General features: G+C 36.1%; 1 protein-coding gene across 2 annotated transcripts in view; it reads left to right on the top strand.

The window, feature by feature from the left end:
• The window catches only part of tle5 (TLE family member 5, transcriptional modulator), a 56,268-nt gene that overhangs the window by 23,411 nt on the left and 20,644 nt on the right, over positions 1-12,213 (top strand). For both annotated transcript variants that reach the window (XM_087302491.1, NM_200423.1), the window contains exon 2: positions 2,798-2,886. In XM_087302491.1, coding sequence (XP_087158617.1) covers positions 2,798-2,886 — 89 coding nt within the window. The remainder of the gene's footprint in view (positions 1-2,797; positions 2,887-12,213) is intronic.

Below are 12,213 nucleotides of genomic sequence, written 5' to 3'. Positions count from 1 at the left end.
CAATAAATCACAACAGAGCATGCTTATTGATGTCCGCTGTCTTATTTGTTTATGTTTGCTTTATGTTATTACTGGTAGCACTATACGCTTGTTAAGTCTTGACGTATCGGTGACGTATAAAGTACTGTTTATGGGTCCAAGACACTACTCATTTAAATTGAGAAAATATTCATTTATGACCACTTTTTAGTCATATCACACATTTGTTATACCATGGTGTCCACAACAGTTTCAGGACTTACTGCATCACAGACATCAATATTTTAACAATTTATAAAACATTTGTCACTTTCTAGCCATCGAATATTGGGCATGGATATATATTTTGCAATTGTGATTTTCGAAGTCATTACATCACTTTGTAAACGTTTATTATTACCATTTGATGAGTCTCCCCATACAGTTTGATAGAGTGCTTGCACCTGGAAGCCATTTCGCATGACGTCACATTTAACAAGAGACGTCAAGTTTATTACTGTTAGTGTGATTCATTTTATGGATCAGTGGAATTCTGAATGATTTATACTTATTAGGGATATTTTGATAGCGTATATTACTGTGGTAATGTTATTTTCTAAATTGTGTTTACACAGTAGTTTTTAATTGTATTTTTCATATTGCGCACTCTATCCTTGAAATTAGGGTTGCGCAATATATAATTTCTGCATCGATATCGCAATCTGTGTATCCACAATATTCACATCGCATATATCTATATAGTTATAAGGTAACTTTGCAGTGTAATTTTTACATTTACATATGCAAAACCGTAATGCACGCATTTCACTTTTAACGTTGATTTGCTGCATGTATCTATGTTTATAGTTTGTTTACTACATTAAATGCATTATTTACTCACCTACAGAATCATTCCAGTCAATAACAATTAATACATTTGATAACTCCAATTCTCATTATTAACTAGTTGCTCATTAGCATGCATGTTTTTAAGGTGCTCATTAGTTCTTGGGCCCAATCCCAATTCTACTCCTTAGCCCTTCCCCTTACCTCTAGTTTTGCACGTTCATGTCAAGGGGTAGGGGTGTCCCAATTCTCTTTAGCTTGAAGGCGTAGGGCTAAGGGGAAGGGGTGAATAGCCCTTTGAACGAAGATTTTTCAGGACCACGCTCGAAACCAAGGCGTAAGAAAATTGTGTAAAAAAAGTGATTGACGGTTGGTCATTTGTTTGTAACTTTATTTATGGTTTGGTTATGGGTAAAACAAAGACCATGTGGGTCAGGTAGTGAAAACGGTAGGCTACAATGAATTAATTCGCTATGAATTTATTGTTATATAACGACCATCGCCTCGTCCATCGCGATGTTTCACATTAGACATCGGACGATGCCAAATTGGTCAACATCGCCCAACCCTAGTATGTACTAGGGCTGCACAGTTTACAGGTACTATGGTAGTATTGTGATACTGTGGCTCCAGAGTTCTGGCGTTGCCACTGTAGTTTGTAAGCAGTAGTATCGTCATTAAAAGTTTATCTAAATTACGTAATGTTGCATGGGGTGTCACTAAAATGCTCACACGTGCAACAATAGACCATTTTATTTTAATAGTTTATGAAACCCTCTAAGGTTGCAAAACTGTAGAATTCAATTCATCTTCATTTCTATAGCACTTTTAGAATGTAGATTGTGTCAAAGCAGCTTAACATGGAAGTTCTAATAAATTGAAAATGTGTCAGTCTAGTTTTCAGATACCATAAAATGTGCACCTTTTACAGTAGCCTATTGCACGTTTTCTGCAGCTTAACATGGAAGATTATAGTAAGCTGAAACTCTCAGTCAGAGTTGAAGTTCAGTTTAGTTCAGTTCAGTGCGATTTAATTTTCACTGCTGAAACTCCAAACACTGGAGAGCAAATCCATGGATGTGCAGCTCCACAAGTCCCAAATCAAGCAAGCCAGTGGCAAAAGTAGCGAGGAACAAACTTCACTGATTGACGAAAGTGAAGGAAAAAGTTTTACTAAAATAACACTGATTCAAAGGGATGTAGGTATAGATAGACGGATGGATAGATAGATTATTAATTTTATATAATAATGTTATTTTAAATCAGAAAATAATGGCTCAAATGACGCCAAAGAATAGTTCTCTCATCACTGAACCTCCTCTTTCCCAGAAATATGTGAGGCATTTCTCCTGTCATGTACTCGAGCTGTCAAAATGACCCAACGTATAAATTTGAGATCATTTTAAAGTAGCCAAAATCTGAAACACGGAAGACACCAGAGATTGTCCTGGGGTTTCTTCTTTATTCAGCATTACTTGAATTACACTGAAAGCTGCAAGGCCTGCATTCATCAAAATTCGAGTATGGCAGTTGCTTATTGAGGAAAAGTGCCGGCGAATCACCAAGTCTGGTAAAAATCCACCCTGAAAAGTGCAAAACCGTTCCAATAACATCTGCATTTTCCCTGCAGGTGTGGCATCCACACTAGGGAAATAATCTCACCTCCGAGCGCAATACATGTAATTCAGAAACCACGACTGATGTGGAGCTCCAAACATGACAGACGCCTCTGAAATTATGAGTTTTGAATGTCGCAGTAAGCCTTCGAGGTTTTTTTTTTTCAATGTTTTTTAATACACAGTACACTTGAATTCACTCTTGATTACAGAATTCCTCGCTTTTAGACGGGCGCATCTGTTTTGGCCGGAATTTTCTATTCTTGGCATTGGAACGGCTGCGGTGGTGCATCATCGTCCCTCAGATGGCCAGCTGATGCTGCAACACACGTTTTCTGAATAATGCGATTGACCACCATAAATTGTTTTCGTTCCAGGCTTCATCACAGCAGCTGAAGTTCACAACGTCAGACTCGTGCGACCGCATCAAGGACGAGTTCCAGTTTCTTCAAGCACAATACCACAGGTACATTCACACACACACACTTACTCACACACACATTCAGTATCTAAAAGAGTTCACTTAACTAAAACTCAATTGAATCACTCCAGTCTTGTATTGTTTTTCTTTTTTATATAACATTGTAGTATTTATTCATTTATTTGTGACCCAAGAACATGAAATCAATGTTAATGTATAACCTTGACGTTCACTTTCATTTCACTTGACTTTCATTGGTGTACTGATGGAAACAAATGGCCATGTCTAGCTTGTGAAATATATTGTTGTTGTTTTGGATCATTACATCGAATCTGTTGATTTGGTTTCTTGTTTCAAGTGTGAATGATGAATTGGTTCACTTGACTCCAATATATTTGAAGCATGCGTGCAAAATAGACATATTTTATTTATGTGTTGTGTGTATAACCTTATGTGTTATTTGGGATGTTTTTATCCACTCTGGGGGGAATTTTGATTCTTAATTTGGCCACAACTTTCTCTGTTTTAGCAAACAGAATGTTTTTTGTTGACATTTCTTATTTTGATAAAAAAAAAATTTAAAGGGCCACGAAACCCCCTTTTCAGCAGGGTGTTTTCACACCTCTAGTTTGGAAAAGGTCAGGAAAGTAGGCGTATCCAGCTCTGTTTAGGGGGGAGTATCGGAGGAGGGAAACAGAGAAGGTGCATAAAAATTTGCATAAAAATGGGAGTTTAGGTTTGGGCAGATGCTGATTTTCACAGAGGCAAACCAAACACACAGACGCAGGAGAGAAAGACAGTGACTGTGTTTACATGGACATCAGTAATTGAACTATTTGGCAAAAATGTGGACCTTAACTGCAGTTTGGCACTTTCATTCAGGAACATGTCTTTCATGCCCCCTGTGACAAACATGATATTTGATTTGAAGAACTGCTGGAAGCGTGTATTTTTAATGCAGTGTTTGACACCGCACGACGAATGAGATAAAAAACCCTCTGCATTTCTTGGTAACTTGGATGCAATTGGTAGGTAGCGTCAGAAAGCCATGTGTGTTATTCCTGTCACCAAAAATTCTACACGACAACTCTATAATTCTAATAGTTTGATTGTGGTGTTTACATGTTTACTCTCGGAGAGCAGCATTTACAGCAGATCTTTCAGTCTAAAATATTGTAATGATATTAACGTACTGTAAACTTTATTAACTTCTAAATCATTTTGATTAAGGTCTGTCTTTAAACACTGAAAGAGTACTGCTGACGAAACAAACTAACTTTGCCATCTAAATAAACAAACTAAGAACAATGATCGCTTACTTACCAAATCTGTAGAGACAGGACAATCAACACCAACTGGAGCCGCAAATTTTTAAAAAGGAAATGAGCAGCAAATTCGGATTTCACTATTTCCAGTTGTAAAAAGCTCTCGCTCTCACACATATTTTTATCGAGCGTCGCGTGCACTGTAATTCACACGTGAGTCCAGTTGCACTCTCATAGAGGGAAAATAAAAACGAAACCTTCGATGCAGCAAATTATAAAAGCAACACTGACGACCCATATCTCCAAACAATTCTTCTTTTCTTTTCAAACCGCAAGAACGAAATTGCTCAAAATAACACAAAAGCAACCATTTTTCACTTTGTAGTGAAACAAATGTGTCCTAATAGTGTTTTTAGCTGCGTGGGCACGTATATGACTGTTAGCAGCTCAAAAAATGTGTTTTGGTGTTTCGTGAACCTTTAATGCAAAAATTCAACAGTACAGCAAATTTACTACCCTTTCATTATGTTGGTGGCCGTTTTTGTCCCATTGACTTTCATTATAAACACATTTTTTGATTGCAAATACATGACACCAAATAATCATACATTCTTGATTGTTGCTGATTTTCCATGTTGGGAAGAGGTAAAATTACCAATTTTTACTGTTGATCATCAGTTGCAGTGAAAAAAAAGTTTCTGGATACATTATATTGTTATAAGAAGTATGGTGTGAGTGTGAGAGAGACCTTTGTTGCTATGGTATGTTTGAGAAAATAAAAAATAAGTAGCTCAACTCTGAACGTTGTAAGCATAGTAAGTGTATTTATGCACGCAAACTATAATTTACTCCACAGAACAAAAGTCAGAAACTGGGTCTATCTAAAGAGTTAAAGCTGCCAACTGATGATCAACAGTAAAAATGAAATGTTTTACCTATTGCCAACAGTAAAAAAACACAAACATTCATGAATGCATGATTATATTCTGTCATGGCTTTGCTGTCAAAAAATGTTGTTATAATAAAGCCAATGGGCAAAAACAGCCACTAACATAGCAAAAGTGTAGTCAATTTGAACTGTACGCAAGGGTTAAAGCATTTTAGTGAACATTTTGATGCCACCAGCACATTATCATCCCATTACTAGTCTGATTTAATGAGTCACGATTCAGTGAGTCAGATGTCATTTTCAGAAGCTGGTCTGACTGATTGTGTGAATTCATTTTGTAAAGGAATTGCCAGATCGGTTTAGTTTTATAGTTCACTTAGTTTGAGTGCAATTTAATTAAAAGTAGTTTTGTTGAATCCAACTACAGTTACAAGTAGGGAAGATGAGTGAGTCAGATGCTAGCTTATCAACTAGTCTGATTTATTCAGTGAGTCTGTTGTGAGAAGGAGCCACTAGACCAGTGGTTCTCAAACTTTTTTCATCAAGTACCACCTCAGAAAAAAATTGTCTCTCCAAGTACCACCAAAATGAGCAGTATTGAAATACAGTAGCGTAGTAGGCCTAGTAAAGCAGCTACAACTCTGCACAGTTAAAAAACGTGGCAGATTACCTTAGAAATATAGGCTATATGTCATATATGGCATATTATATACATCATTTTTGATAAATTTTGAAATATATCTAGCATGTACATGACATATTTCATTCCTCCGTGTACCACTAGAACGAAATCCGTGTACCAGTAGTGGTACACGTACCACAGTTTGAGAACCACTGCACTAGACTGATTCAGTTTTCTTGTGTGATTTGTTAAAAAGAACCACAACCAAGGCAGCGAGAGCGTCAAAGTAGCTGGAAGTCATTCATTTTCGATGAGAGCCGGCAAAGATAAGTGGCGTGGTGCCTCTTCGCCAGTATGGGTGTCAAGGAGAGTTAAAATCAAATGAACTTTATGGTAATGAACTATGATGTGGTTCGGCGGCAAGCAGTCGTAATGTAGACGTCCACCGCTTGAGTAGATTCCAGGGAACTCAATCCTGTGAACTTTGGTTTCAACCACAGTTGTTCCTAAGTTTTTGATAATTGCAGTCGCCGGATTTTCAGGTATTTACTATGTTTTCTTACAGAGAGTTAAAGTTACTAGCGTGTTGAAGTGTATTAATGCTTATTTAAATGCAAGAAAAGCAAATTCTGACGCTCTCGCCGGCAGTACAGTAAAGGCAGACAATGTTGTCGCCAAGGTGGCCAGAGTAAACTTTGATGGTCTTGCCACCTTCTGTGTGAACGCACAGTAAAGCTGGATTTATACTTTCGCCTGGCACCGCAACGCGCACCTCCGCTGACTGCATGCGCACCTCGCGAAATTGACGAGGCTTTTAAACTTGCAGCGTTCGCTGTTGTGATATTCTTTCAAACAATGGGGGGCGGTCAAAAGAAACCCATTGTAAAATCAGACGGATAAACGGAGAAGTAGGAAGTTTCAGAAACTACGTTGTCATATTAATATTATTCAATATTTTAAAAATAATAGTTTTTATTATTTTTATAAATTATTTTAATGATTATAAGGATTTTTATAACCATTCAAGATTTTTTTAATCAAACTTTGATGCATCACATGCTTTTGTTTATCGCTGACATTTTACCTTTTGAAGTTTATTAAAATATTAATGAAAACAGAACATGGGTTGCTCTACAAATCTAATTTTATTATGGCAAGAATAAATGTTTGATTTGGCCCAATATCCCATTTAAAAAGAGTAGGAGGATGATGGGGACCTGGTTAAGGTGAATATCTTTCATAGAGATCGTCATTTCGAATTTAATGAAACTTTTTTTTTTGTTTCTTTTGTAATTTTTTTGTTTTGTTTTGTAAATGAATCTTATTTTTAATATGTAAATACTGTGACTCAACGGATAAAGGGTAATGCACAAGACATCATTGATATTCATAAATATTCAGCATTGAATTCTATTGTATCATAGGATTGTTAATGTTTACTGTAGTAAGTTCATTATAATTTATTTAGTTGATCAAATTGAAAGCAACATTTTATAGTTGTTTGTAAATATTAGGAAGTAAATTAGGTCGAAATTACTTGTGGAATATTTAATGTATACGTATATTTACCTTTGGCCCAAAGGCCTCAATCAAGGTTTTTTTTTTGCCTTTCAAAAGAAAGTTTGGGCACCCTTGCTTTAAAAGAACTAGTTCATGTTAGCTACAAAAGAAAAACCAGTCGTAATGTAACAACTTGATTTAGTGAGCATATCATGTTAACTTTTCTGATTGATTCAGCAAACTCGATCTGTGACTAATTCAGAAGGGCTATGATTCAGCGAGTGGGTCAGTAACTTCTCTGACTAAGTGTGATCAGGATGTAAAAGAACCACCAGACTGATTCTGAGTTGTCGTCTGCTATTTGTTAAAAGAATCAGTTCATAAGACAAATGTGTTCAAGAGTCCGACTGCAGTAGAAATGAGGAACTTGATTCATTAAGAGAGTGAGTCGAAGTTTGCAATTAATTTAGTGACTTCTGATTGATTCTGTGAGTTTATTATGTCATTGACGTCCCAGACTATGTCAACTATCCTTGAAAGAACCATATCAAATAAGTAATATTACTCACGAATCAGACTACGCTACAAAAGAACGACCACTACATACATTATCAAAAGAATTCTCATTTTGCTTTCGGAACAACATTGATTTTGCTTAACTGTTTCTTTAAGGTGGCCCTCTACAAAGTGCCGTGACTAAACTATTAGCTGACATGTTTTTTTTTATCGCTCCTAACAAGCTTCCCCCAGTGCCGCAATCCCATGTCGATTAACACTGTGATCTGATCCGTCTGATGCTTTGACTCCTGTAGACGGAGACGGAAGACTCTTTAAAGACACAAAGACGCTCCTACTGTCCCATCTTTAAGGCAACATGTCTATCCCTCCCTATTCCCATGGCGACGAGCAAACCCTCATTTAACCCGTGTTCACAGAAGAATAGGCCCTACGTTTTTTTTGTATGTGTATTCAGAGCATGGATTCGCCGCCATTGACTTCAATTGAGATTCAAAAGACAAGGGCTTTTTTTTTTGGTGCTGCGTTCAGCCTTTTAAAGGAAATGTACTGCAGGCGGTCCCTAGAGCCTCGCCGAGCTGTCGCTCCCTTCCACAAATGCATAAATAGATCAGGGAATACATAAATCAAAATAAGGATGACAGCAGGAGCGATTTGGAGGCGGAAAGAAACGGCAATAAAACTCCATCAATGTGTCGTTTTTTTTGGCGTCTTTTTTTTTTCTTTCTCTCTTTCTCTCTCTCTCTTACTCTCCGAGAGCATCTTTGGAACCTTCAGGAGGTCTCGACCAATCAGTGGCTGGCATGGCCAATCACAGGTAGCCTGGCAGCAGGGAGGATGGTCACCATGACAACCCCCAATATATGTTACACAGTCATAACAGCCCGTTTTTTCCCCCCTTTTTTGGGATAAGTGGAAGCAGCAGTCTGAAGAGGGATGAAGAAAGAGAATGCTTGTTGTACGCCGACATAACAAAAAAAACCCAGTTTGTCATATCACTATGTTTGTATACGGATCATGTACTTGCTCTTTTGTCAGATGTTTCCCGGTTTCACTAAAACCTTGCTTGTGTTATTATTCACTTAACTGAACACACAAAATAATCAACATATTAAAGATTCTGTAAGCATTTTCTGCTTTACTCCACCATTTTGCTTTCTTCAAATCCTGCTATTTGACTTTTATGCACTGGGATATTTTCATCCACTCTGGGGTAATTTTGAGTCTTAATTTGGCCACGACTTTTTCTGTTTCACCTCGTGGAATGATTTTTGGTGTCATCTTATTTAGAGACACATTTTGGAAAAATGTTTTGAATTTTTACAAAATACTCTGAGCAAATGTACTACCCTTTTGTTATGTTTTTTTATATGAAAACATCCAAGATGTTAAACTAATGTAAAAATGCATCAGGTAAATTTTTTTTTCAGTTTTTTTTTTTTTTTGCATAAATATTTTAATCCAGCGGTTCCCAACAGGGGGGTCCAGTGGACAATTAGGAGAATGATCATGTTGCCTTTGTTCATTTTATCTCCTAGCTCATTGGTCCTCAACCAGCGGTCCGTGGATAAATTGGTACCAGGCTGCACAAGAAATCATTAATTATTTCCGCTTTATTTGTTATCTGAGTCTTTTATTTTGAAAAATGACCGTATTCTCTCACTTACATCTTGGTCACTTACATCTTGGCACCCAAATTTAACCCACTGGCAGCAAAATGAGTAAGAAACGGAGGATTTTGGAAAGTTTCTTTGCTAAGGGGAAAAGACCTAGTGAACGACCCATGAACTGCCAAGGTGTGGATTCGCAACATATTTGTCAACAAATCAGGTAAATACACCATGGCTGTTTAAATGCAAGAAAATCCCAATTGTTGTTGACCAGTCCGTGGTGATAAAAAGGTTGAGAACCACTGCCCAAGCTAACCAAACATGGAAAAATTTGTAATCCGTTCTCCACAAAAAAGACAGTCTCACTGATTTGCCTTGCAGCAATCCTCACACTAATTGGTAGAGCATAACTAATAACATGCAAGTATTAAATTGTACTAGTCTATATATTTTTTTCCCTCATACACAAGTGTGAATACTGATATTTTTGTTATTGAATTTCAATTAGAGCCAATTTAAAGGCCAAAGCCTTAAGTGTTTTTTTTTTTTTTTTTTTTTTTAACAAATGACCTACTGATGTTTTGCTTTTATATTTTACATTAGGCTTTTATTTGTGCATAAACATATCTAGATATAGTAATAAACATATTGTTCGTTTTAAAACATTTTTGTCATCATTACTGCAAATTGTAGGAGCGACATTTTAATTAAACGTGGAGTGGAGCCTTATATTAGTTTCCAGGGAAAAGGGGGTCTCAGGCAAAAAAAGGTTGGGAACCACGGTGTTAATCAACCTCAGTCCTGATCAAAACTGCTAAATTGCTTAGAAATTTACAGGATTTTGATATTTTAATTGCTAAATTCATAAATGATATCACTGATTTGGTGAAAAACACACACAAAATGGCATATTTTCAGTATAGAAAGTAATTGCGGACTGTATTTTTTAACCTTTTATCCAAGTCTTGGACTTGTGAAGCAGCATTGTCTTTGATGCATTCTTTTTGATTGATTTTTTTTTTCTCCCTAATTTACTGTTGGTGGCTGTTTTTGCCCCATTGACTTCCATTATAACCACACTTTATTTATTACTAAACCATTACATCATATAATCGTGCATTTTTTGATTGCTGGTGATTTTTTTCCCTGTTGGGAATTTGTCATTTTTACTGTTGATCATCACTTGGCACCATTAACCCTTTAGATAGGCCTGTGTCACTATATGTTGAGTTTTCTTACCGACGTTTTAAGTTTGTGTTGGAAATGCGTGCAATGCTACTGTAGCAATAGCCCAAAATCACACACATTTAGAAAAAAGGGAGGCAGGAACCAGCAACCTTTCAGCAACTTTAATTATAAAATAAACAAAAAAACAAAAAAATCTATCTGGAACTTCTTTGCAGGACTTGACAATTATTTAACACTCGCGCAACCTGCTTCGCTCCGCTCCCACAGCTTTTAGCCCTGTCCAAACTTGCCACCACTTCCAAATCAATTACAGATCTTGCACTCTGTGTTACTGCATCGTGTATTTACATATTCTTTGAGAAGTACAATTTAGGGTCTGCATCAGGATAAAGCAAAGGGTATGCGATTGTGCAAAGGCTATGCTAGACCATTCACGTGAACTCTTTTAACCTGTTAGATAGGCCTGTGCCAAGAAAAAAGCTTAGTTTCTGGATTTTATATGGAGTATAACAGCAACTTAAAGTGTCTGTATGTGTATGAAAATGACCTTTGAGCACTTACCTTGATGTGTCTGAGAAAATCTAAATATGAATGTCAGCTCTCAGAACTACAAAGAGTAAACAAAAACAAAGACTGTGTATTTATGCACCATCAAATGTGGTTATAATGGAGCTCAATGGGGCAAAAACAGCCACCAACAGTAAATTAGGGAGAAAAAAATGAAAATTTAACAACACTTTAAAGCCAATGTTGTTACTAATTATTCACATGTCGAAGACTGTGATAAAAGGTTAAAAACCAGCCCACAAATAAGGTTTATATTCAAAATACGTCATTTTGTGTGTGTTTTTCACCAAATCAGTGACATCATTTATAAATTTTCAAATAAAGAGTTAAAATCCTGTAACTTTCTAAGCAATTTAGAACTGAGGTTGATTTACAGATTTATGCAAAAAAAAAAAATATATATATATATATATATATATATATATATCAGGACTTGACATTAACTTTTTTGATCACCAGCCACAGTGACTAGTAGTTTTCCAACGTTACTAGCCACTCTGCATTTTCACTAGCCACAATTTTGTTGTTGGCAAAAAATTGTTTATTTGCATAAATATGACTTTATGATAGTGTTATACAGCAATTATTTTTATTTCACATGACTTTTCAGAACTCAAGATTAAGGATTTACCAAATTTATCTCTGACCACACCAAACAATAATTATTTCTTAGCCACAAATTTTAAATGTCAAAACAAGCTAAATATAGCTGTATACTGTACTTTTTATTTAACAAAACATTTCTTTAAAAAAACAAAGAAAAACAATTGACTTTTTAAAATAATTATTGTCATGTATTAAAAATATGCACAGTAATCAGTTCTCGCTAAAGGTTTCTCAGATCACCAGTTAACTACACATAAATGGAGAGTTAATCTCATATTAAATCAATGTTGTTATAATTTTTTACAATTAAACCATATTAACAAAAATAACTATAAGCAAAAGAAAGCAGGTGAAAAACATACTATGTGATAATGGAAGGGTCATCACACGGTTAAGGCCAATTAATATGCTGTTCAAAGCGAAAGCAAACCAGTGCTTAAAAACACATGCTTCACATCAGCGCATGTTAGCGCAAGTGATCATTCTCTCTGTATTCATCTGCTCTCTTCTGCTTGTGTGAATGCAATTTGTTTTTGTTAGTCGTGCTGTTTCTCGATTCTAAGATCGCATTTGCATGCATATTGGGTCATTCTTATTGTTGAACCCTGC

This window comes from Danio rerio, chromosome 22 (genome assembly GCF_052040795.2).
Source record: "Danio rerio strain M-AB ecotype USA chromosome 22, GRCz13ab, whole genome shotgun sequence".
Lineage (NCBI taxonomy): Eukaryota > Metazoa > Chordata > Actinopteri > Cypriniformes > Danionidae > Danio > Danio rerio.
Note: the sequence above shows the minus strand (reverse complement) of the source record. Positions and strands in the feature narration are given on the sequence as shown.